Raw genomic sequence first — 27802 nt, 5'->3', positions numbered from 1 at the left:
AATTCTAGATATTGAGCAATCAAGCTAGGAAAATCTAGGCTAGAGTAACTCTAATCCTAGGTATTTTGGTGATCATTTGAGATAATTCTTTTTAAAAAAATGGTAGCAAAGTTTTAGTATAGGTAGGAAGAGAAACAGGCTCTGCAGAGTGAGTTTGGGGCAAGTGAACGTAGCAAAAGAAGTATACCTTATAGTATGAGGGCAGGCCAACCATGTGAGAGAACACGTGGTGATAATGTGAGAGAGCCCATTTGAGATAATTCTAAAGTACTGTTGGTTATAACATACTTGCCTAATTACTTCTGAAAAGTGCGTTCAATTCAGATACCTGAATTTAATTACACTGGGAGGAGACAATAGAGGTTATAAAGGATGATCCAAGATCTCCAGACATAGCCAGTCTTTGATGATTTTGTTTAAAATGCTTTTGTCTCAGCCCTGCTACACTTCCTTCTCTGGTGATCTAAATAGGATGGAAACAGGAACTATATTAGCAGTAAGCAGTTAATGATTGTTTATCTGTATGATGGTGAATTCTTTTTATCTTTCACCAGAAGGCTTTTTGTATTATGGCACACTACCTTTTGAAAAGTTTTAAAGATTTTCATGCTTTATGAGTAGAGCTGAAGTGGTTCTATTTGTTGTTTAGACGTCTTTGTTAGGCAAGACCACTGTCTATACTAATGCCCACTATTTATTGTTCCAAAATTTTATTTGCTATCAGACTCATTGAACTGCTATGGTTTATTGTGTACAGCAAAAGACTGAAAGCTAGTCATGATAATTTAAGAGTTTGTAGGTTACTTAAATACAATATATTTGCTGATTCTGTTTTACTATTTTCCTATGTTTGAATCCTCACAACAATAGAAGTTTTGTCAGATTGATACTGCCACAGTACTCTTGTCATTTTCAGTTCTGCAAACATTTTTTCCCATTATAGCATGTAATTACAGTGACACTGCTGAGAGTTTGTTGAACGAAAGGAAAGATTTGATTTCAAGTGTTGATAGTGATGATAAATGATGTTTGTAGTTGAATTTTATTATGAGCTAGAAAACTGATTCTGCAGCTACTCTGAATCAGATTAATTTTTGTGAATATAAACTGATGTAGAACTATCTAATGAGAGAAAAACCAGCGTGATAGCCCACTTCTGGGCTTGTTACAAATAAATATTTTATAGGAAAAGACATATCTTGAAGGAAAAATGAGATTCCCTCAAAGACTGGTGGATTACAAACTCAAAGTTTCATTTTTATGTTAGCACAAATATTCTGACATGCTACACAACTGAAAGTAATATGAAGAATTATAAATTAACTGCTTGATTTATTAAGTGTAAACATATTCTGAGTGCTTAGTACAGTGTATGTGCTAGGAATTGTTCTGGGTATTTAGAATATGTCAGTTAAGAAAACAGTGACTCCTTACCTTTGAGGAGTTAACTTTCTTGAGATGATGATAGGGAACAGGATAGATCTGTAGCAGTATATAAATAAGTCATATAGTATTTTATTTTTGTTGTGTGCTTTTTTTTTTGACAGATTCTCATTATGTAGCTCACAGGCTGGCTTCAAATGACAATCCTCCTGTCTCAGCCTCCCAAGTGTTGGGATTACATGCCTGGCTATTATATAGTATGTTAGAAGGTGATGAACATTATAGGAAAAGAAAAAAAATGTAGAGCAAAGTAAGAGACTACTGGAATTAAAAGTTCAGGATATAGAATTAAATATAATAATTAGGGTAGGTTTTTATAAGATCAAACAATTAAAAAAGGTGAAAGCGCCAAGGAAATTTGCAAGGAAGACGGAATAATCTAAGCAGAAGGAAGATTTCATGGCAGACAGATGGCTGATGTTTTTAAAGAATAGCAGAGTCCAGTATAGCTAGAGGAGACAAGTTGGGGGGAAGAACAGTAGGACGTGAAGTCAGAAATATAAAGATAGGGTGGGGTGGGTAGTGGCCATGGGGAGACAAGATCATTTAGAGACTTGTATCTGCGTACTTTTGAGAGAAAGAGAAAGTTGAGCAGAGAAGCTATATAATTTGATTTAAATTTTTAAAGGATCACTGCAAACAATCCATGAGTTTTTAATATCTTCATAAAAATATACTGCTTAAATAACTGTTTTCAGATATATTATTGTCTTTCTTATATCTTTTAATAGATTATAAAGCCTAAATTGTAGGAACTCATTTTTTCCTTTTTTTACAGCTTTCTAAATCTAGTAAAGCATTTTACATATACAATAATATTAAATAAATATAGTTGACTGATTATGACTCAGAGTAAGAAGAATGCCATAAAATCTCTCTCAAGCTGGCAATAGACTCTTACCTTGGAGAGAGAACACTTTATCTTTATAGCTGTTAATATGTTTTAACTTTTTTTGTAGTAGTTTAAAATTCTTCCTCTTGAGCAAATATGCTGATAATTACAATTAAAGCCAACATCCAACAAACAAAATTATCAAAAACAAGGGGCTTCAGGGTTACATGACTAGAAATACACATCAATTAATGAAGTACAATTATAATCATTAGTTCAGTTAAATCTGAAACCTTAAAGAAGAGATATAAATCAAGTGGCTTAGTCAAGGTAAATGGGAAAAAGCAGTACTTTGGAAAAGATAAACTAGAAGCATAGTTCTGATAGACTTGCCTCTATACTTGGATGTCTTCCAACATACTTAACTTTCAAATTATAACCCTTATGTAATCTGTTTCTGCATAGGTACTTTGCAAGTTTTCTCAGAATATGGAATATGAGTGAGACTGCAATAATTTTTGTTAATTCCCTTTTTAAGACATCAAAATAGCAAATGTTAAAGGCCCATTATTAAATGTTAAAGCCTTATCAGAGTCAATAATTTAACTGAATTTTTCAATTAAAAATAACCAATTTTTAAAATTTTCAAGTATTTGACTCCTTAATATTATTCTAAGCGGCAAAATTTAGAAGTATTTTCAAAGAATTTCCATATTTCAACTATATACAGTCTAAAGCCTTTGATGATGTAAGGATCTTACCATAAATAGTACTTATCTTTCTCTTCTCACTAGGCTGTGTGTTCTCTAAGGAGAGGGACTAGATAATATCATTATATCTCCAGGGCCACACTCAGTGACATTACAGGAGCTCAGAAAATGTTTTTTAAATTAATACATGAGATTTTCATAGGTGGGCTGGTTTATATTTATTAGATTTGTAAGACTTTCTCTAGAAGATAAAGGAATGATTTTATTCTAGGTCTAGGATATCTTTGATAAATAATACAGCATGATAAACTATTAATAGTGTTTTCTAAGGGTAGAGGGTCTGGACAATGTTACAATTTTAATAATTGCAGAAGTAATAAATGTTTGAACTATCATTCCTCTGAGTCTTCCCAAGGCATGTTTTCTAGCAAGTTGAGAATGTGTGTGAAAAATTCTATATTTTATATAATCAATTCAATTTTATGTTTTAGCTTCTTTACACAGATAGGAATTTTGTGATTTGTGCTCCAACTGGTTCTGGGAAAACTGTAGTGTTTGAACTAGCTATAACAAGATTGTTAATGGAAGTACCATTGCCATGGTTGAATATTAAAATTGTTTACAGTAAGTATATATTGTAAAAATAATGATTAAGTGTAATAAAAATGACTGTAAAAAGGAAGAAATTCAGTTCAGGTGATAGGCATTATTGTTTTTCATACATTTTGAGATAAATTAATTTTATTTTATTAATTTATTTGTTTTCAGTTTTGGGGGTTGAACCCAGGACCTCACACAAGTTCTCTACCACTGAGTTATGCTCTCAGTCCTAGTAAAGTCTCCCCTTTCCCTTTTTTGGGAGCAGGGGGTCCTGGAGATTAAAGCTGGGGCCTTCATAATTGAGCTACCTCCCCAGCTCTTTTGTAGTTTTTATTTTGAGTCAGAATTTCACTAAGTCACCAAGTTACCTAGTCTAGGCTCAAACTTGTGATTTTCCTGTCTTAGCATCTTAGCGTGCTAGGATTACAGGTATGTACCACTGTACTCTACTTTCTTTGTTCCTTGTTTTGTGGTCTTGCATATTCTAGGCTAGCGATCTGCCACTGAGCAATAGTCCCAGCCCTGTATACATTTTTAATAAAGATACATCATGATTAATTGGTGTTACATTAAATTCCAAACACATTTTCCCAGAGTTACAAATAAGTAACATCTGATTTATGGATTTAAACTTTATATGCTTGTTTTTAAGAGAACAGTTAAAACGAACAGATAAAATCACATTTTATAATTCTAGATGTTTACAGAAACTTCTGCTCCCCTTTTTTAGGTGTATATATTTTTTTAAAATTTCCTTAAAGTAATATATGCATATGACTTAAAAAATAAATGTTATTAAGTGGCTTTTAATGAAAAGTAATGATCTTCTGCCCTGTCTCTCCTCTTAGTTATACTTCTTTGAGCCATGTCTCCTGTTTCTGTTTTTAGTTCCTTTTGGTGATTTGCTTTATATCTCAATAAAAAACATATTGCTTTTAATTTATCAATATTAGGGTGTACCTGGATGTATATTTTATTCTAACTTTATTAACCAAGGTTTGTGAAAAAGTTTTAAATGTTTAAAATAAATATAAATATACTATTGTAGTGGCACCAATAAAAGCCCTGTGTAGTCAGCGTTTTGATGACTGGAAAGAGAAATTTGGACCAATAGGATTGAATTGTAAAGAACTCACTGGAGATACAGCCATGGATGATTTATTTGAGATTCAACATGCTCATATTATTATGACAACTCCAGTAGGTGTTATTTGTACTTTATTTTTCCTTAATTTATTAAGAATGTCTCTTTATCTTTGAGAAAAAATTAAAATGCAAGTTGAAGCATAAATTTACAACATAAACAAACACAAAAGGTAATAATATTCAGGGTACAAAAAGAATGCCTAGAAATAAGTAAGCAAAAGACAAAAGACCAAATAAGAAAAATTAGGAAAGAATATTCAACTTACTGTTGTGGATAATTTGTAATTATATTTATTGCTTATATTCTTTTGCTCAAGTATTTTGTATTATAGAGGAAGTACCTTGTTGGAACTTAAAAATATGTAATTAGACTATAATTTTTAAGTATTTTGTAGTAAAACTTTTAAAAAATTGAAGGCTTATTTTTAAACACCTATAAGATGGTCAAAATCCTTTAAATAATTTTTAATCTTTAAATCTCTTTTAGGACAATTTTACGATATCAACTAAAATATTGATTAAACATGTTTAAAATTTTATTGATGCCTTAAACAATATTTGTTTTAATCTCTTATCAAATTAAACTGCTTGTATTATTTTCTGTAGGAAAAATGGGACAGCATGACTAGGAAATGGAGAGACAACTCTTTAGTCCAACTAGTTCGACTAATTCTCATTGATGAGGTAGTGAACATATTACTCATTTCTAGTGATGAACATAAAAAGATGATTAGAATAGATAAGATTATTTTCAGCCAGGTGTGGTGGTGCACGCCTATAGTCCCACTATTCAGGAGGATGCTGAGGCAGGAGAATTGCTGTGAGTTTAAGGCCACCCTGAACTACATAGCAAGACCCTGTCTAAAAAAAAAAAAAAAAAAAAAATTTCAATCAAATACTGTTTAATCCCCTAAAGTGGAAAGTGCTCATTTTCTCAAGAATAAATGTCAGTGTTATTTATACTTTAATTGATTAAATAGACTTTAGTTTTATAGCTAATGAATCTTTGTTGATTTTTTTGCTTAGGTACATGTTGTAAAAGATGAAAATCGTGGACCAACACTTGAAGTTGTAGTCAGCAGGATGAAAACCGTACAGTCTTTATCTCTTCCTTTAGAAAATACTAGTAATAGTGTTCCAGTGAGATTTGTAGCAGTGTCTGCAACAATTCCAAATGCTGAGGATGTAAGTTAGAATTTTGGTCTATCAAGTTTTTTATAACTTGTGAAATGTTTAGTCCTTTTAACTTTAGAGAAAAATTAAGGATTTTCCTGTCAATTACCTAATAAATTTATAGGAAAATATGTTATAGAAATTTATGGCATAATCTCATAGGTATTACAATATTAAGGCCATGAAATTTCATTGATCATGTTTAATGAAATATTTTTAGTGGAAGTCTATTGTTTGCTAGTATCTAAAAGTCATAGTCTTATGGGTTTCAGACACTTTTATAACTTGACTAATATGCAGTGGTCATTAGCTAATTCTAATTGTACAGGAAAGTATGATGGAGTATAAAAATTATTGCTGAGATGATTACCATCTTTTTCCCAATTCTTTGTGTCTGGAATTGTAATAAGCAGTAATGATTGATGCAAAAGTGAGAACATATGGGCCCTGTCCTTTAGGAGGATATCATGGTTATAGGTACGTAGACATGTAAAGAGATAATTATATGTAATATTATATTTCCATAATGAATATATGAACTAAGTTTTTCTTTGATTTTTAGGCAAACTTCTTGAAAAGAGAATATTCTATATACTTCTCAACCTACTATGGTGTTTTAGAAATTATTTTACAAATGGCCTCTCTTTCAATGGAAAATTTTGTCTTTAAATTTGCAGTCACTGGTTCTTAAAGTGACTTGTTAATATTCATGAGTAATATATAGAATTTATAGTATAGGAAAACAATACAACTGAAACCCAGGGTTTGTCCTTACAGATGTTTGCTGTGTATCAGTTTTCCATTGCTATAACAAAATACCTGATGCAGGGTAATTTCTTTTTTTTAAAAGAGGTTTATTTAGGTTCACACTTTTGGAGGCTGGAAGTCTGAGAGTGGATTGCTTCATCTCTTAGTCTCATGAGGCTCTTACTGGCTACCTTATCACATGATGGAAAGACTATGGCAGGAACGCATGTGAGAGTGAGAGATCATATAGCAGACCAGACAGATTCAAAAGCCAGCCTCACTTTTTAAACAACTCATTCTCATGAGAATTCACTAACTCTGCAATACCAGCATTAATCTTCCCAAGGGTAACATCTCCAGTAATCTAAATACATTCTACTAGGCTTTACCTCTTAAAGATTCCACCACCTCCAGCATTATCACTACACTGGGGAACCAAGCTTCCAACATTAGAACTCTTAGGAGATATACTTAAAAAGTGTCCAAACCGTAACAACATGGAATCTTAACATATGTACTTATTTGACCTACATTTTCATATGTCTGCAAATATTTCCATGTCGTTAGTCTTCTTTTGTACTATTTTTGTAGTTTTATAATTTATCAAGCCTCATAATAATGGAAGATTGTTATTTCTCCTTTTTCTGTTATAAACAATGATGAAATTAATGATCTTTGAGAATGTTCATGATCATTTCCATACAATGAACTTCTACAGTAAACTAACCAAATTAAAGGATATATAAAATTTTAAGGATGTATTACCATTAGTAAGTGTTATATTCATTTGTTTAAGCAGCCATTTCTCTTTATTATACCAGCAGTCAAATTTCTGAATTCTAACACTGGATAATATAATAATGAAATTATTATTAAAGATTAAATATAAAACATCTATATATTAATATTAAATATTTGTCCAATTTATTGTTTAACATAGTATCTTATTTTAAAATTTTTTACTTGTTTGGTTTTTATTGAAGTAAATATTTTTGTTGTATTTATCAATCACTTGAATTTTTTTTTTTTTTTTTTTTTGCAGCTTGCTGGGTCATGCCCTTTACCCGTTTTTCACCTTGGGATACTAAATTTTTTGCTTTACTGACTCATAAACAGTTATTATATAACTGTTTCTTTGTCTTATTTTATTATTGCCTATTAATTGTACAGCATAATAGACTTTGTTGTGCCATTGTCATTTATGGATACTATATACCTTGATCATAATTACTCTCTATCAGTTTCCCTTACTCTCCCTAATGCCTTTTCCCTGATCCTCTTTCTCTTCTCTAATGGTCTGCCTTCTAATTACCTTCTAATTCTTGAAATTTCTTCCTCTTTGTGATAGTTCACTGGTTCTGTGAATGCTATTTGTCTATTCAGATGCTCTTCCTCAATTTCCCGCTAAAGTCTTTAGCCATCTGTTCTTATAAGCCTGCATTTTCTTGTGTGATCTTATTCCCAACTGTGGTAACCTAGACAATATATCAGTATTTTTTGTGTGTGCAATAAGAAACTTTTTTCTGTCAAAACAATGATCAGTCTCATAGCAGGACATGGAGTCTGATTACTAACCATATCTTGCAAAGAAAACGATTGCTTATCACAGCTCCACGAACGAACTAGTGACTCTCGCTTTGAGTCTGAAATGTGCTTTTGCACTGCCATCTCTCTAGTGTTTATTTGTTCCTTGATAAAAATTGCCAGTTCTTGCCAACCTAAGGTAGCCATTTAGGTAGCCAGAAGAAGTTTCATTCACTTCAGGCATAGTTGTAGAAAACAGCAAAGTTACAGTAATAATGAGAAATTCAATTTCTATAAAAATAAATTTTAATTTTACTTTAGACTCTTATGAAGGAAAATAAACTAATAATTATTTTGAAATTTGCCATAATGAAAATCAGGTATTGTCTTGTAATTCTACTATAGGAAACAGGAGGTAGCCCTTATGCAAATAGGGAGGGAATCTAGGGATGTGGCGGGGAGGAGAGAGATGAAAGGAAATGAGAAGTATAAAAGATTAAGATGTGATATGTATGTGAACCAACTCCTTGGAATGAATGTATTCATTATGTATCACAAACATGCACTAATAAAAAAGTTTTTTAAAAACCCCACTGTTAGCATTTACCAATATAGCAATAGCACTATATGAATGTAATATGTAATATTGAAAAAGACTACTGAAATCCTTTTATAACTTAATTTTAAAGTGGTCTATAATTGGGTTATTTTTTGCTATAGAACTTTACTAGAAAAGATTTATTGTACATGTTTCTGTTTGTTCAAGGTAGCAGAATGGCTTTCAGATGGTAAAAGACCTGCTGTATGTCTGAAAATGGATGAGAGCCATAGACCGGTGAAACTTCGGAAAGTAGTCCTGGGATTTCCCTGCAGTAGTAACCAAACTGAATTTAAGTTTGATTTAACCCTCAACTACAAAATTGCCAGTGTTATACAAACATACTCTGATCAGAAACCTACACTTGTGGTATGAATTGTTGGTTGCTTACTTTTAGTGTGATGTTCAGTTTTTAACATGGTTAATATAGAAAGTGTTAATTTATTTTCAGTTTTGTGCAACAAGGAAAGGTGTGCAACAAGCTGCTTCTGTTCTTGTGAAAGATGCTAAATTTATTATGACTGTGGAACAGAAACAAAGGTATATTTATTCACTTTTGATTGAAAGTAGAATTTATAGGAATCATTTAAATGAAGTAAGAAAACATGGATTTATCCCTTAACCTTAGGCAAGTTATTTGATGTCTCTAAACCTCATTTTTCTCATATGTAAAATACGAATAGTGGTAAGATAGGGAATCTTAATGCAGCTATGATCCTATCTTTATTTCATAACCAAATTTCTTAAAAAATAAAGATTATTCATATTGCTGTCTTCATGTTTAATGTAATTTCAGTCCACCAGCTGCTGTAATCTTTCACTAAAACTGACCTTGCTAAGTTATCTGTCATGAGCCTCTAACACATTTGACCTCCTCTACCTTATTTAAACACACTGAACTCTGTTTTTCCTTGATCATCTTCTACCATTGAGCTTACTACTTTCATGCTACCAGTTCTCAGTAACCTTTTCTACCAAACTCAAAATTTGGCATTCTGGAGGGTTCTACAGGAAAGTCAGTTTTTCTAATTCCACACCTCTGTGTTTGTATCTATTCACATAAGGTTTAAACAATTTATTTATGTCTATGAATTTCCAGATTTATATTTGCACCCAAGACTTCCCTTCTGAGCTGGCCTGTAGTTTGTCTGCCTAATGAACTATAGGCCAAATTGTATATTTTATGGTCATCTTAAATTCAATATGTTCAAAATAGAACCTCACTTCTTTGTCTCAAATTACCTGCTTCCAGCCTTCTCTATCTTAATATGTAATCTTCTTAGTTGCTGATAGCCAATCATTGTTTTCTCTCTCACTTTCCTTTCCCTATGCAGTCAGTTACCAAATTTTGTTTATCTTTACTTCCAAATATAACAACCAACTTGGTCACCAATGTAATGATATTGAGAGGTGGTGAGACCCTTAAGACATGTGGTCCAGTGGGATGTGAATAAATCATGGTGGCATGATCCTCACAAATGTGTATCTCAAATATGTCATTTTTGTCTCCATTAGCACACTCACCTCCCTAATTCAAGACACTATTAATCTCCTATCTGGTTTATATCCTTTTATCTGTTGACCATGTGCATATTCTTTTCTCACTTCATTTTCTGTGTAACAAAGTGATTGTTTAAAATTACAACACTAAGCTGAGTGTAGTGGTGCATACCTATAATGCCAGTACTGGGGAAGGCTAAAGCAGTAGAATCAACATAAGTTTGAGGCCAGTCTGGGCTACAGAGTGAGTTCAAAGCCAGTGTGAATTACAGAGTGAGACCTTGAGCCCTCTGCTAAAAAAATTGCAAAATTAAATCTTTTGGCTTCCTGCCTAAAACCCTATAATAGCTTCTGACTCTTATTAGGATAAAATCCTAAATCCTTAATGTGGTTTGTAGTACCCTGTATAATGTGATATCTAGCTAATTTTCTGGACTCATCATGACTGTGTTTTTCTTTTACTTACTACAGTCAAGCCACATTGGCCTGTGTTCTATGACCCAAACTGTTATCTTAACCAGGGCTGTATCATGTTTTCTTTTCTTGGAATGGATTCTACCCAACTCCTGCTCATCCTTCAGGTCACCTTTAATAATCAGTTTTCTGTAATCCTCAATTTCTCTATATTCATTTTTATAAACACTGTGCTTTTATTATAATTTAGTTATAAATATCTTATTTAATTCATTAGATTGTGACTTTTTTCTTAATTTTTGTTTTTTATTAGTACTTGTTTGCAGTACATAGTGATCATGTTCTTCATGGGGACCTGGTACAATAGATAACATATCTCAATTCTTTTTTCATCTCTTTTCCCTCCTTTCCTTCATACTTCTATTCATCTCTTGGTTCCCTTCCCATTTGCAAAGATCTGCCTACATATTTTTTGTAATCAGTCTTATTTTGCTCTTTATGTTTTGGGTTTCCCATGTAAAAGAAGCCATGTGATATTTATGTACCTTATTTTTTTCACTTAATATTATGATTTTAAAGTGCATCCATTTTCCTACAAATGACTAAGCAAGGAAGTGAAAGACCTCTACAGTATTCTGAAAAAGGAGATGGAAGAGGACATTAACAAATGGAAAGGTATCTCTTGTTCCTTGATAGGCAGAGCCAATATAATCAAAATGTCCACAATTCCCAAACTGACAATACAAATTTAACACACTCACTATTAAAATACCAGTAGCATTCCTCACAGAACTATAAGAAACAGTCTTAAAATATATATGAAAACAGAAGAAACTCAGAATAGCAAAAGCAATTCTGGGTAACAAAAAGCAGGAGCATCAGAATCCCAGATTTCAAGTTATATTACAGAGCTACAGTGATAAAAACAGTATGGTACTAGCACAAGAACAGACACACAGATCAATGGAACAGAATAGAGAAAGCCGAAACAATGTGCCTGAGGTTGTTTCTGCTTTCTCTTTTCTGTTTCCATTTGGCTAAAAATATACAGTAGAAGAAAGCCTCTTTAATAAGTGGTGCTGGGAAAACCAGCTACCCACATGCAGAAGATTGACTCTAGACCCATATATCTCACCATGTACTAAACTAAAATGAACCGAAGATCAAAATGTTAAATATTTAATCTACTGGAAGATAAAACTTTCAACTAGGTAAAATATAGGTGGAGACAAGGACTTTCTGAGCAGAACCCCATTTGCACAAGAAATGCCATCAAGAATCAACAAATGGGATCATATCAAATTAAAAAGATTTTGTCCAGCAAAGGAAACAACCAACAGCGTGAAGAGACAACCTACAGAATGGGAAAAAAATTTTGCCAGCTTTTCTTCAGACAGGACTGATATCTAGAATATAAAGACTCAAAAAAGTAGATCCCCCCTCAATAAAAGACCCAATTTTTAAAATGGGCAAGTGGAATGAATAGACACTACTCAGAAGTACAAATAGCTGATAAATTCAAGAAAAAATGTTTAGCATCTCAGGCCATTAGAAAAACGCAAATTAAAATAACACAGATTTCGTCTTACTCTAGAAAGAATGGCTATGATCAAGAAATCACATTATAACAAATACTGTCAAGGCTGTGGGGGAAAAGAAACTCTTCTACATTGTTGGTAGAAATGTAAATTAGTAAAACTAGTATAGAAGTCAGTATTGAGATTCCTCAAAAAACTAAAACCATAAATTTTGTTCAATCTAGCTATTCCACTTCTAGGTATCTTCCTGAAATAGTTAAAACATCATATTACAGTGATACATGCATACCCAGGTTTATAGCAGCATAACTCATAGCTAAATCTTGAAATTGGCTTTTATGTCCATCAAAAATGAATGGATTAAAAAATGTTGCATTTATACACAATAGAATACTACTCTGCCATAAAAAAGGATAAACATTAGATTGCAAATGGGGAATCATGTTATTTACCACTTAATCTTAGCATGTCTCAACAGATTGCTAGCACATGGTTAAAAACATTAGCATATTATTATTAATAACAACTTTGGAAAATGAACAAAAATACTTAGTGGTAGGCCCCAGACTAAAATTGGATTGGATAATTACATGTATATGTGAGCATATGTTGACTTTTCTGGCTCATTTTCTATACACAGATGTACTTCTTTCCATGTGGGTTCAACTTAGCTTTCAAATGATCAGTTTTTCCCTTATCATCACCTCTTGTCACTTGTCACCCAAAAACATGTACTAAGCCTAGGAGATATCACTTTAATTTTCTGGACATTCTTTGGCTTTCTAGTCATTAAAAAGATGGGTCTCTGGCCATTTTAGTCAATTAAAGAATTACAAACAGTGGGCTGGGGATTTAGCGCAGTGGCACCGCACCTCCCTCGCAAGTGCAAGGTCCTGAGTTCGATCCCCAGTACCAGAAAAAACAAAAAAAAGAACTGCAAACATAGCTACTTACCCACATTTCATATTAGTTTTATACTTTTATTTCCACTTCAAAGATTTCACCTGATCTTGGTTACTGCTACACTAAAAAAAAAAAAAAATCTAAAGATTTGAAGTATATAGAGACTTGTTTTTAGTATGCACATCAACAAAGCAAGATTAAGGAGTTAAGTTACAGAAGAGAGTGAGAAAAACCAGCAAAGACTTTACAACTAGAGCATGGATCAAGTCTGAGCTGGTAGACAGAGAGAAAGTGAAAGTAATACTAAGGTAACAATAGCATAGATTTCTTTCTTCCCATCTGATATGGTTTGAAAACGTTTTGAAAATGGTGTGTCCCCAAAAGCTTTGTGTTGCTGGAAGCTTGATCCCCAATGTAACAGTATTGAGGGGTGGTAGGACCTTTAAGAGGTGAGGCCACTACCCTCATGCATGAGTTAATGTCTTTCTCAAGCAGATTGGGTTAGTTGATCAGATCTTACAGGAGTGAGTTCTCACAGGACTGGATTAGTTCTGAAAATGAGTTCACTTCCCTTCTACTTTCCCACCACGCACGGAAATGAAGTGGCACATGGCCCTCACCAGAAGCCAAACAGCTCTTGATCTTCCACAACTGTGAGCCAAAATAACCCTGCTTTTTTTTTTTTTTATAAATTACCCAGCCTCAGATATTTTGTCCTAACAATGGGAACTGAACTAAGTGACTGCCTTTGTTTTATACTCCAGAGAATACCATATATTAATCTTTTATTAGGAGCAATTACAAATTAAATAAAATCTCATTTGTCCATCTTGCATGTTTAGTTTTTGTTTCATTCCCCGAGAAAGGCATAAATGAAAAGAACAGAATGACACTTTGAGTGTAGACTAAGAAAGAAGGTTGTTGCTCACATTAATTCCTCTTTAACCAGTCACTCGAGCTACTCCCACAAGGCTTTTTGGTTTTTGTCTATCAAGCCCTACATACTGTTACTAAGGCTTCTAAACATGCCTAATATGGCCAACTTCTCTGTACTCTAGTCTTTTTACTTTCTATTAAACTTTTTCTCCTATATTACACATTTAAATAACAAAATATGTCTGTATTTTGAAATTTCTCAGTTAATTTCCAGAATTTAATTTGAAGTATTTTTATAGAGGGAATAGCTCCTGAGCCTTTGAATCAGGATTCCTTGGCTACTTACGGCCAGTGGTCAAGCATTGGGAGAATGTGTGCACCTGTTTTCTTGCTCAGAAACTAAGTCTGAAAGCTATCTTCAAAAACCTATAGAATTCTTTATGGAATGGAAGAATCATTCACATAGATTAACTATGTGGCCTCCATGGGTGAATACTTAATAATAAACATTTTTAGCTGAACTTTATCTGAGTAAGAAACTGAAATATGTAGGATATAAGTTCTCTTTAAACCAAGATACATTCCATTCTCTCCCCTTTTTTTCTGTTCAATGCACATGGATTATTTTCAGAAAATTATTTTCTTGAAGAGAAGCATATGCAGTATTAATTCCTTCTCTCATTTCCCACACTTACCTAAGGAAAATTTGTTAACTCACTCTTCACGCTTTACTCTCCTTTTTTCTTTCTTTATCCTCTTTTCATTTTTGTGTTTCAGCAATAAAATGTTGGCATTAGAAACAGCATGAAGTTAGAGAACCAAATTTCAATTGTAGCACTGTCACTTTTACCAGTTACTTAGCATTGAATGTGCTTCTTTCTCCTCCCTTCCCTTCCTCTCCCCCTCCTTCTTCTCTCCTCTCTACATTCTTCTCTTCCTCCCTCTCTCCACCTCATCTCCCTTAGTACTGGGGATCAAAACCAGGGTCATGGTCACAGCAGGCAAGCATTGTACCACCAGGCTACATACCTAGCCCATCAGCTTCAGTTTCTTAATTAGGTTTTGGTATATGGAAATCTACTGTCTTTAGCATATTACTATGATAATTAAATAAGGCAATATTTCTTAAATACTTAATTGTGTAATACAGAATTTATGCTTAATAATAACATGCCCTTTCCTCTTGCCTTCTCTTCATCCCATTGTGAAGCCTTGAAAAAAAAAAAGAACGTTATAAAATAAGGGCTCCTAATGTTATATATGCAACAAGGACAGGAGAAAACACTAATTTGGGGATTCTTAGACATACTTAAGAACCAAGTCTACCAACTTCCAAAATCTTTGAAAGTACTGAGAATTCCTTTTCAAATGTTCAAGGTTTCTTAACTTCTGCTTCTCTTTCAATTTAACATAGTTTTCTTTACATGCCATATCTCAGAACACAACAAAAAAGTTGTTTTTATTTTAATATTTTTTGGTTACTAGCAATATGGTAGACTTTTAGGATTTGTTATTTCTTACAGGTATTTTTAAGAAAAAGTATGAAGGTAGACTTTTAAATTCTGACCGTGAACATTTATAATGTCATTATAACCATTTATAATGTTTTTCCTGTGTATAGAAAAGTGAGTTTTCTAAATTCTTGGTTTAGAAGTGAGCTTTAATGTTATAGCTAATAAGTTAGGGACTTCTGAGTATGAAAAATATTTTTCTACTTTTCAAAAATAGTTTTCAGATAATATGAAAATCTTTTTGTATTTGTAAGTATCAAAATAAACTTTCAGAGTTTTCTGATGTTACTGGGAATAACTCAATAATTTTTATTATATTTTTAAATAGGTTACAGAAATATGCATATTCTGTAAGAGATTCAAAACTCAGAGGTAGGTTAGAGACAATTTTTGAACAGCATCTTCATTTACAGATAATAAGAGGCAGTTACTCATAGAGTATTAACAGTAACTGACAATATATTTCTCTTATAGATATCTTAATATATGGTGTTGCTTATCACCATGCTGGTATGGAGCTATCAGATAGAAAAGTAGTTGAAGGAGCTTTTACTATTGGAGATCTACCAGTTCTTTGTAAGTAAAAGATTTCTTGTTGATATTATAAAATATTTTGGAAAATTACTTTTTAAAAGAAAAAAGAAAAAGCTTAAGAATTCTGAATTGTTTCTAACTACCTATGCATGTACATGTCACAGCAAATTCATGGACAGTGTTTTGTTCTTTATCTTTTGGAAATAATGCAATTTGAAAAGTAAGAACTTAATAGTGTTTTGGTTTATTAGTACATTATAGATATATATTATATTCACATTCATCATTGGGAATTCATACCTATACATGGTATATCTTGATTCCTCTTTTTTCCCTTTTCCCCCTCCATCCCTTCTACCCCTCTACCCCTCCATATTTACAAAAAATCTTTTTTCCATTTTTTCCTTTTTTTCTCATATTTTTTCTTTCCCTTCTTTCTTTTCCCCACCTCCTCCCTTCCCCTTTTGCACCCTTTCTTCCTATTTCACATTATCTGTTAGACATTTTGGTACTCATTTTACACTTTTGGTTTCTTACACCAGAGAAACTCTTCGATATTTACAAATGTATGTCCTATTTATTTCACTTAAAGAGTATGGCGTCAACATGAATCCAGTCTCTAGTTTATCATTCTTTATGGCTGAGTAGTACTGTATTTTATAAAAAAAACCCCACATCTTCTTTATATGCATTCCTTATATATGAGTGTTTATTACATTTATAAGGACATATCTTTTATAAGAAAGACATTGTCTTCCTGAAGGGACAAAGTTATAAAGCTTGAAATTAATACTTCTTAATCTAATGCAGTTACTACCAGTACTTTAGCTATGGGAGTAAATTTGCCTGCTCATCTAGTAGTTATAAAATCTACAATGCATTATGTTGGAGGAATGTTTGAAGAGTACAGTGAAACAGATATTCTCCAGATGATTGGGAGAGCAGGTCGACCTCAAGTAAGTAACAACTTTAGTTTTCACAATTTATTTTAAAGACATGGCAAACCCCAAAAATTGTTTTTGTGTATTTTTGTGATTAGATTTCATAATTAGATAAAGTTGAAACCAATGTAACTGAGAAAATCTACTTTATTAGAGAAATAGAAGTAAAACAAGTATCATAAACTGGGATATATCTCACCCCATCCCTACCTCCCACTCTCTGAACTCCAATTGATTACTGAAGGGATGGATTTATGAATGGGTATGCTGTTAAAAATTTTGTTTGTTTGTTTCTGTTTTTACTTTATTTTGAATGGGGATTTTCTTAGCATTTTGGATGGGATTTTTTTTTTCACTAGGTAGAACTCTTATGTGCCTTATAAAACATGTACTATCCCTGGGTCTAGCAATAAATGCCTGCAGTGGTCCCCAGGGATTGTGAAGATTAAGTCAGCCCACATACATCTGAAAACATTCCTTATTCTGACAAATACTTGAATGAAGTCATCCATTTAGGTACTAAGGGACTATTCAGGAAGAATAGCTTTTTACAATGTGTCAAAATACTGTTATAAAAATTTATGATTTTATAAGATAAATAAGATTATATGTAAATGACACAGCAAATCTTAAAACTTTATCCAGTTACCAAAATTGATTTTTTTGTTGTTGGTGGTGTTGTTCTTTTTTTTGGTACCAGGGATTGAACTTGGTACTTGGTCCTTGCGCGGCAGGCACCAGAACCACTGAGCTAAATCCCTGGCCCAGTGGTTTTGGTTTTTAACATTGACAATGTGACAGTTTATGTCACACTGAAACAAAGTGGTATTTACAGTAGAGCAATCATCTTGGAATATTTTTAAATTAAAATTTTAGTTAACATTCAAATTTAGAAGCATTTTTAGGACTGTTGGCCTTTAAAGCTAAGAGACTATTCATTATAAAATTAAGATCTTGGGTTGTTGAAAAGAAATGATGTCATGTTATGCTCTCCTTTACTAACTTTGGGTAGTTTTTGTTTCTGTTTTCAGTTTGACACTACAGCTACTGCAGTTATTATGACTCGGTTAAGTACAAAAGAGAAATACATTCAGATGTTAGCTTGTAGTGACACTGTAGAAAGCAGGTAATACAGAAATATTCTAAAAGGATATTAATGTTAATACTATCTGTTTTTCTTTTAACATAGAAAAGAAATTTGGTTCATGTATTTTCTAAGGTGATTTTCTTGAAAATTTTTAACAACTAAAAAGTTGGAGTCATTGTAAGGAATTTAATTTTTTTAAAAAAGGAACGGAGTAGTTTTACTAAGTGGTGTTTCTTAGCATGGGGTAACATATCTTTGTTACAAAAAGTGTAATTTGTACTGAAGTCTTAGTATTATTATATTTTAATTTTTATATATTATATAAATTTGTAATTACTAATTTGTAGTAAGAGGAGAAATATCATTTTCACATATTTAAAATTTGTTTAACAATAAGGGAGACAATTTAACTTTTTAGTGTTTGATGTATTTTCTCTTGGAGAAAATATGTCAAAATAGTCTCCTTCTCTCCCTATCCTGCACCTTTCTTAAGTAAGTAATGTGTCTTCTAGAACCATGAAGTAGAGAAAATCTCAAATTTTTTAGATCTTAAACTGACTTTTTAAGGCTTTCTCTTATATTTTTGGAAATTAAGTTATCTTTTTATGAATTATTTAAGTAGCAGTGAGAATATTAAATACATTATCAAAATTTAAAAAGCTAAGAGTTATAGCATTGAAGTGCATAGTAGTAATGCAGAGGTTTTTGTTTTTCTCCCCATTAGCTTGCACAGACATCTTATCGAACATTTAAATGCAGAGATAGTATTGCACACCATCACAGACGTGAATATTGCTTTGGAATGGATACGGTCAACCTTGCTTTATATCAGAGCTTTGAAAAACCCAACTCATTATGGTTTGTTACTTTGACCTGGAAAAGTAGTAATTTTTTTCAAGCCAGCTGGGCCTTGGTTTATACTAATGGGTTACAGAGTAGATTACAGAAACTCAAAGTTAACAGAAACAAAAGGTAACAGTCACAAATATGTTTAGAGGCAAGTGTAAACAAAAGTAAGAAAATTTTACCTGCTTTTTAATAAGCTTTTAAACGAATCATTAAAAGTAAAACCAGTAGAAAAAAATTTACCTCTAATAAAAATGCCTAAAATCATTAAAAATAAAATTTTAAAGTCTTAAATTTTGTCTTTATTTAGTGTTTAGGAGCTTCCTTACTCTGAATTTGACTGTTCATTTTTTAATTTAATGTATTTTGCATTTCTCCCTTCTCTTGGATATTTTAGTTTTTGTAATTATTTTTATATTGAGTTATCATTTGTATAAAATAAATTTTGCAAAGATCAGGTTTTATATATATGTATACATAGACACACCCCCAAAATGTAACCACACCCCAGATCAAGATGTAGAACATTTCCTGAAGTTTCCTTACACCTATCAGTATCCATCTCCCCAGAAGTAAATGCTATTATCACGTCTATCATCATAGGTTAGCTTTATCTAGTCTTTAACATAGTATAAATGCAAGCATTTATTCTTTTGTCTCTAATTTCTTTTGTTGCACATAATGTTTATGAGATTCACCCATATTTTGGATATATTAGTAGTTGTTTTTTATCATTATTGTATAATACCTAGTTGTATGAATATACCACAGTTTAATTATCTGCTCTTGTTAACATGGGTCATTTTCAGTTTTTTACTCCAGTGAATAAAGCTACTATGAACATTGTTATATATATCTTTTGGTGGGTGTGGGTATTCATTTTTCCTGAGTATTATAGGAGTAAAACAGAATAGGCCTATAACCTGTGTTTAGCTTTGGTAGATACCCTCTAATACAGTAATTTTCTAAGACAGTTGAACCAGTTTATACTTTTAGCAACAATATGTAAGAACTCTAAGCCAGACCATGGTGTGCACCTGCAATATGAGCTACCTAGGAGGCTGAGGCAGAAAAAGCCTTTGTGTTTGAGGCCCTGTCTTGGATCTGCAGTACACACACATACACACACACACACACACACACACACAATAAATAAATAAACATTAAAAAAGAATTATGGTTGCTTCACCTACTTATTAGTGGTTGGTTTTGTCTTTAATTTCATTCATTCCTCTTTGTATGTGCTTGCATTCATGCATGTGCATGTGTATGTGTATGTGTAACAGTTTGACTTTTTAAACTTTTTTTGGGGGGGTACTGGGGATCGAACTCAGAACCTTACACTTGTGAGGCAGGCGGCGGAACCACTGAGCTAAATCCCCAGCCCTAAACATTTTTATTAGTGCCCATTAATTTTACAAAATACTAGGCTTCAATGCATATATTTTGATTATATTATTCTACCATTGCTATCCTTTACATCCCTCCTCATCCCTTTTATGTTCCCCTTGTTTAATAATAATCTCCTTTCTACTTTCATGTCTTTTTTTTTTGGTAGTACTAAGGATTGAACTCAGTGCCTTCACACTGAGCTACATCTCAAGCCCCTTTTTATTTTTACTTTTATTTTGAGACACAGTCTCACTAAGTTGCTTGGGCTGGCCTCTCAAGTTTACAGTCCTCCTGCCTCAGCTTCTCTGCTGGGATTACAGGCATGTGCCACCGTGCTGAGCTTCATGTCATCTTTTTTAGATTCCATATATTAGGAAGAACATGCAATATTAGGGCAAATATGCTGACTCTATCTTATTTCATTTAATATCATGATCTCCATTTCCATCTATTTTCTTGCGTATCACATAATCTAGTAATTCCTTATGGCTGAACAATAACCTGTTGTGTATATATACTTTTAAAAAATCAGTTCATAGGTACCTAGGCTAGTTCTGTATCTTAGTTATTGCGAATTGTGCTGCAATAAACATGAGTATGCAGTTATCCCTATAGTATGCTGACTTTAATTTTTTCAGGCATATATCAAGAAGTGGTATAACTGGATCAAATGGTAGCTCTATTTTTAGTTTTTTGAGGAACTTCCATACTCATTTCCATAGGGACTGTACTAATTTGCATTTTCACCAGGAGTGTAGAAGAGTTCCTTCCCCTAATACACATCCTCAACTGCAATTATTGGTGGTTTTTTTTTCAGGTGATAGCTGTTCTGACTTGGATGAGATTGAATTTCAATCTCTCTCTGTGTCTGTCTCTGTCTCTCTGTCTCTCTCTCTCTTTCTCTCTCTTGTAATAGGGATGAAACTCATGACCTTTGCACTGAGCTATGTATTTGTAGCCTCTCACTAAGTCTGTCTCATTAAGTTACTAAACTCCTGGCGGTGAGCTCAAACCTGCAATCTTCCTTGCCTCTATAACGTCTCAGAATGCTAGGATTATAAACATGTGCCATGCCCAGTTTTAATGTAGTTTTGGTTTGAATTTTCCTAATGTCTAAAGGTGTTGAATTTTTTTTCATATACTTATTGGCTATTTGGACTACTTTTGAGAAGTGTCTATTCATTTGCTCATTTATTCACTGGGTATTTGATTGGGGGGGGGTGTTGAGTTTTATAAGTTGTTGTTCTTGTTGTTTTGTACCGGAGATCGAACTCAGGACCTTGCACTTGCAAAGCAGGCGCGGTGCCACTGAACTAAATCCCCGGCCCTTATGAGTTTTTTTTATATGTTCTAGATACTAACCCTCTGTCAGAAGAGTAGCTGGCAAAGATGTTTTCTTATTCTGTAGGCTGTCTCTTCACTCTGCTAGTTGTTTTTCTTCCTGTGTAGAAACTTTTTAGTTTGATGTTATCCCATTTTTTGATTCTTGCCATTTTTTTTCCTGTGATATTAGAATCCAATTCAGGAAGTCTTTGCCTATGCCTATGGCGTCATGTGTTTCCCCTATGTTTTCTTCTAGCAGTTTCAGCATTTCAGGTCTTACACCTACATCTCTGATGTATTTTGAATTCATTTTTGTTCAGGCTGAGAGACAGCAAGCTAGATTTAGTCTTCTACATACGAATATCTAGTTTTCCCAGCACCAATGTGTAGTTTTGGCACCTTAGTCAATAATCAATGACTGTAATTGGGTGGGTTTATTCCTATGTCCTCTATTCTATTCCATTGGCCTAAGTGTCTGTTTTGTGCCAATACCATGCTGTTTTGGTTCATATGGTTTTGTAGTATAATTTGAAATAGAGTATTATGATGCCTCTAGCTTTGCTCTTTTTGCTTAGGTTTTTTTTTTTGCTATTCCTAAAATATGAATTTTAGGATTATTTTTCTAGTTCTGTGAAGAATGTAATTGGAATTTTGATGAGAATAGTATTGAATCTGTACATAGATTTTGATATATGGCTGTTTTAACAATATGAATTTCATGCCGTGAACATGGGAACATGTTCTATCTTCTATTGTTGTCTTCTACTTCTTTCTTCAGTGTTCTGAAATTTTCATTGTAAGAGGCCTTTCACCTCCTTGGTAAGGTTGATTCCTAGATATTTTTTAAAGCTATTGTAAATGGAATTATTTTCCTGATTTCTCTCATTATAGAATAACTATTGATTGGTATATAGAACAACTATTGATTTTTTTTTTAATGTTGATTTTGTGTCCTGTCTTTGTGATTTTATTTTGCATTTTCCTGATGAATACTAGCACTAGGATCTTTTGTATGTTGTTGGCCACTGTAATACTACCATTTTGTGAAATGCTCATTCAAATCTTTTATCTAGTTTAGGTTATTTGTATTTTTATTATTAATATATAAGAGTTCTTAATATATTCTGGATAAGTCTTTTTTTTTTCAGTACTGGGGATCAAACTCAGGACTTTGGGCTTGTGAGGCAGGCATGGTGCCACTAAGCTAAATCCCCAGCCCTAAGTCTTTTGCCAAATATATATTCAAATTTTTCTCCTAAGCTGGATTGAATTCATTTTCTGAAGAATCTTTTGATGAAAGGAAATTCTTAGTTTTAAATAAAGGTGCTGTGAACTTTTTTGTATATGTTCTTCTATACACATGTACATGTATATCTGTTGGTATGTGCCTGGAGGTTAAATCACTGTGTTGTAATAGTTTCAGCATTACTAAATAACACAAGTTTCCATAATGGTTGCATTACAAAATACTTTTTCATAGGAACATCCATTTCATAATGAAAGTCCACTAGAAAATATTCATCACTTGGCAGAAATTTATTATTTGTAAAACATTAGAAATTTAGTCCACACTATTCTTATTAAAATATAGTATTTCTCAAACAAACAAACAAACAATGGGTTTGGTTGCATACATTTACAATCCCAGCACTTGAGAGGCTAAGGCACAAGGATCACTTTGAGTTTGAAGCCAGCCTGGGCTAAATAGTGAAACCCTGTCTCAAAAAACAAAAGAAAACAATATATATACTTATACTTTAATTTCTAGTCACTTTTGTATGATAAAATAAGTCAAAAATAGACAATTGATATTGAAAAGATTTCAAAACAGTGGACTATGTTCTATAGATATTTAAGCTTTATTTGAATTCATTAAGCTATTTTTTGAGATTTAGATACTTTTCTCCAGTTAAATAAGGTATAGACTGAGCCTATAAAAATGAATTAAATCCATTTTTTTTTTACTTTTTATAAATTTTTATCATTTTACAGGTTTTACATCTGGATTGAACAAAGATGGAATTGAAGCAAAATTACAAGGTTAGATATATTTCCTTCTAAAAATGTATGTTCTTTGAACTTTAATGAGAAAAGTCAGTTATTATGGAAGTGAGGTTACTCTTGTAAATTAAGAGTAAACTTGGGTTGGGGATGTAGCTCAGTGGTTCCAGTGCCTGTCTCGAAAGTGCAAGGTCCTGAGTTCAATCCCTGGTACCCCCAAAAAAGTAAACTTGTCTTCAGAAAACAATACATGAATCATTTCTTTGTTACATAACTAAAACCTAGCTTGTGTACTTTTTTCTGAACTAATGTATTTATTCTATCAGAATATCATTCTTTGCATAATATTGTTGGCTTTTTTTTTAATTTTTAAAATAACCCTGATCTTTGAAAATGTTGCCTATCTTGCCTTTATTTTTCTAGTTTAACTTTAATTGAAAATATAAGCCTCACTTGATTATGAGCTTCTTTTTAAAATTAATTTTATTGGCACATTTTAGATATACACAATGATAACATTCTTCATAAGGAATTTGTACCTATGCATGATATATCTTTTCTTTTTTTTTTTTTTGGTACCGGGGATCAAACTTGGGACACTACGCTTGCGAGGCAGGCGGCAGCACCACTGAGCTAAATCCCTGGCTGCATGATATATTTTAATTCTCCTTTTCTTCCCATTCACCTCCCCTCCCTTCAGCCCCTCTTCCCCTCCTTATTTACAAAAGCTTTGTTTCCATTTTTTCCTTCTTTTTTTCTATTCCATTCCTTCTTCCCCCTCCCCTTTCCCCAGTTCCCCTTCCCACTTGAACATTTTCTTCCTATTTCACAATATCTATTATACATTTTGTTCCTTGATTATGGGCTTCTTATTCCAAATTCTAGCTCTCTTGTTCAATTAATAATTTAGTGTATCATTACTTGGGAGTATGAGGCAGGACCCTTTTGGAATGAGAATCTTGGGATCTACTTTCAGGCAAGGTAGGTCATGCTTCACAGAGAAAGGTAGGGACACTGTTTGAGAGGCTATTTCAGTATTCTTCAAAGTACTTGGGATTGTGTTTTCTGAGCTTTGACATCATTCTTAGAGGTCTGCTTTAAATTTCTCAGAGATGGATCTTAGTGTAGTATATAATGTTTCTTAAACTTGGTTGTCATCTTGCTCAGTATCCTCTGATAATTCTCCTATCACTTGTAGAATAGTATGGAAACTTCTAGCAGAGCCCCCCTCCCCAAATCCTACTTGATATCCTTCTATTTTTCTACCTTCATCTCTTACCACTTTCTCCTTTTTATTGTGCTATCTCCAAATTGGTATGTTGTTCTTTAAACATATCAAGCTCATTCCCACTCAGGTCCTTTCCACTCTTTTTCCTTATTCTTAGAACATTTCTGGAATATTTTACTTGAATTGCACCTTCATTTCATTCAGGTCTTTGTTAAAGATCAGCTCCTCTAAGACGTCTTTCTGTACTATCTTATATAAATCCTTGTTCACTGACAGTAAGACAAACTGATTTCTCTGTTGTTAAAATTTTCCTTGGTTGTGGAAAAGGTAATATCTGTTTTGGAAATTAAAGTGACTATATCCTTACTTTATATCAGAAACTATGTGGCATATATCAGAAATACACATAAGTCTTAGTTAAAAGCTTTAAAACTCTACTTCATTTTTCTAGGTTGTAAGCTTTATGTTTCTTCACAATATCTTTTGCTACCTGAAACTTTATTATTTGTGTATTGATTCAGTGTCTTCTTAGGATTTATATTTTACTGAAGAAAGCATTTTATGGTACACTGCTGTAAACCTAGAGTTTAGAATAGTGCTCAGCATAAAGTATGGGCAACATTCTTTCTTGACTGACTGATTAGTGGCTAATGAACTCACTTAATAGTGGGTAACTGAGAAAGTTATAAAAGACTTCAAAGCGTTAATTATCAAACATTTTAAACTATCAAACTAACTAGGTGATGTTGCTTAAACTACAGTATTTCCCCAAAAACCTTGCCTTCTAAGGATATTTTAGTGAGCTGCTGCTGTGTTTTGGATTGAACAGGTTGGTGGTACTCACTCTGCTCTCAGCTACCTCACTTTTGAGCTGTGGCATGGGACAGATTGATAATTTCAAGTGATAGACTACAGTTAGAGGTCTATAAATCTCTATCAATTTGTGATCATGAACTAGCATTACTTTTCTTCAGAGGTCCTTTCCTGGTAGCAATAGCAGCATATTTCAGAGAAACAGAAGTAAATATTAAAAATATCAGCTAAAAAAGATTAAGTGGTTTCCTCAGACAAACAAAAAGTAAATGAAGGGAGAAACAGGTGGGTTTGGAATAAATTTTGTAGAACTGTTGGACTCTTTGTAATTTATACATATACATCTTTGATGAAAGTTTAAAGAAAAAAAGAAAACCAGTGCCATAATGGAGGACAGAGAGCAAAGTATTTACTTAGACCTAGAACAAGTTACTTCATGTCTATGCTTTAGTTGCCTAATCTGTATATGGAAATAATATTGATCCTACCTTATTGTGTTATTTTGAGGGTTAAATGAGTTAATATATGTATGCCATTTCAAATGTCCCAAGTGGTAAATGTTATTTTATCACTTACTGAATGTTATTTTTACTATTTATATTGTTGGTATTATTAGGAAATTTTTTAGCATATTAGTTGACTTTTTTATTTTAATGATTTTTTTCTTACAGCTTTAGAAGGCGCCACAGTTCTTCCTAGACTATACCACAACATGACTTTAGTATATTTAGTAATAAATTCAATTTTGTCTTGCTTCATCATTTTACTAAAATTAAAATATGTTTTCTAAAATTGAACAGAATTGTGTTTGAAGAATCTGAATGATTTATCATCCTTGGACTTGATAAACATGGATGGAGAGGTTAATTTCAAACCAACAGGTAATTTTTCTGTAGTTGTTAATAAATGTAATAATTGCTCACTTAAGACTAAATAAAAGAATTGTTCTACTAAAGTTTAGACGATGAGCCAGGTGTGGTAGCACATGCTGTAATCCCAACTATTCAAGAGGCTAAGGCAGGAGGATTGTGAGTTTGAGGCCAGCCTGGGCAACATAGTGAGATCCTGTTTCAAAAAAACAAAATAATACAAGATCAAATTTAGATAAAGTAAAAACTAAATTGTGATTTCCAGTCTTAACAGAATATCATTATTATTAGCCATAAGGCATAATAAATTTGTACCAGACTCATTTGTAAAAATTTTATTTTAATGTAATACAGGTAATAAAGAAAATATAAAAATACTTCTATGAAAATTTTTTAAACTTTTTAATAATTAGAGTAACAATGGTAAATATACTGTGTATCATGATCTTAAAAGAATATATTTTCAATTGCTAATTTGTCAACTCACCTAAGAAAATTATACTCTTTTTTGCATAAAACATTCTAATTATCAACAAAGTATCTGACACTTGGCATTACTCTGAACAATTTCTTCCTATTTCACAATATCTGTTTTACATTTTGGTCCTTATTTACACTTTCAGTTTCTCACACCAGAGAGACAATGTGATATTTACATATGTGTATTCGATTTATTTCACTTAAGAGTATGTTCTCAAGGTGCATCCAATTGCCTAGTTTAATCTTCTTTATGACTGAATAGCACTCCATTATATTAAAAAAATACATCTTTTTATCTGTTCCAGAGTTGATAAGGATTTGGGTTGTTTCCAAGATTTAGCTATTACAAATTGTGCTTCTGTAAACATGGGTGCACATATATTGCTGTGCTATGGATGCTTTTAGTTCTTTTGGGAAGATAGCCAGAAGGGGAATAGCTGGGTCAAATGGGACCTCTAGTCCTAATTTTTTGAGGAATCTCTACATTGATTTCTACCAGTCTGCACTCCCACCAACAGAAGTGTTCCTTTTTCTCTGCAGTCCGGCCAGCATTTGTTATTGGTTGATTTCTTGATAATAGCCATTCTTTCCGGAGGGAGATGGAATCTCAGCATTGTTTTAATTTGCATCTCTTGAATGACCAGGGAGGTTGAACATTTTTTCATATATTTATTTGCTCTTTGTAATTCCTCATCTGAGAAATGTGTATTCATCTCAGATGCTTATTTTTAGATTGAGTCTTTAAATTTGGGTGGGTCGGATTCTTTTCAATT

General features: G+C 32.6%; 1 protein-coding gene across 9 annotated transcripts in view; it reads left to right on the top strand.

Annotated features, from left to right (window-relative positions):
• Positions 1–27802, top strand: part of Hfm1 (helicase for meiosis 1) — a 119739-nt gene that overhangs the window by 21756 nt on the left and 70181 nt on the right. For 8 of the 9 annotated variants that reach the window (XM_087213099.1, XM_087213093.1, XM_087213101.1 and 5 more), the window contains 14 exons: positions 2953–3023; positions 3477–3609; positions 4634–4785; positions 5338–5415; positions 5758–5916; positions 8942–9142; positions 9225–9313; positions 15844–15887; positions 15990–16091; positions 16860–17005; positions 18022–18116; positions 18802–18935; positions 23631–23678; positions 26481–26561. In XM_087213099.1, coding sequence (XP_087069225.1) covers positions 2953–3023; positions 3477–3609; positions 4634–4785; positions 5338–5415; positions 5758–5916; positions 8942–9142; positions 9225–9313; positions 15844–15887; positions 15990–16091; positions 16860–17005; positions 18022–18116; positions 18802–18935; positions 23631–23678; positions 26481–26561 — 1533 coding nt within the window. The remainder of the gene's footprint in view (positions 1–2952; positions 3024–3476; positions 3610–4633; positions 4786–5337; positions 5416–5757; positions 5917–8941; positions 9143–9224; positions 9314–15843; positions 15888–15989; positions 16092–16859; positions 17006–18021; positions 18117–18801; positions 18936–23630; positions 23679–26480; positions 26562–27802) is intronic. The other variant, XM_087213094.1, reaches the window with a different exon arrangement.

Source organism: Heterocephalus glaber, unplaced genomic scaffold (assembly GCF_053883595.1).
Source record: "Heterocephalus glaber isolate CG9 unplaced genomic scaffold, H.glaber_assembly_v1.0 deba00001442, whole genome shotgun sequence".
In the NCBI taxonomy this organism is placed as follows: Eukaryota; Metazoa; Chordata; class Mammalia; order Rodentia; family Bathyergidae; genus Heterocephalus; species Heterocephalus glaber.
The sequence above is the reverse complement of the archived record's forward strand: the minus strand, read 5'-3'. Positions and strand labels throughout refer to the sequence as shown.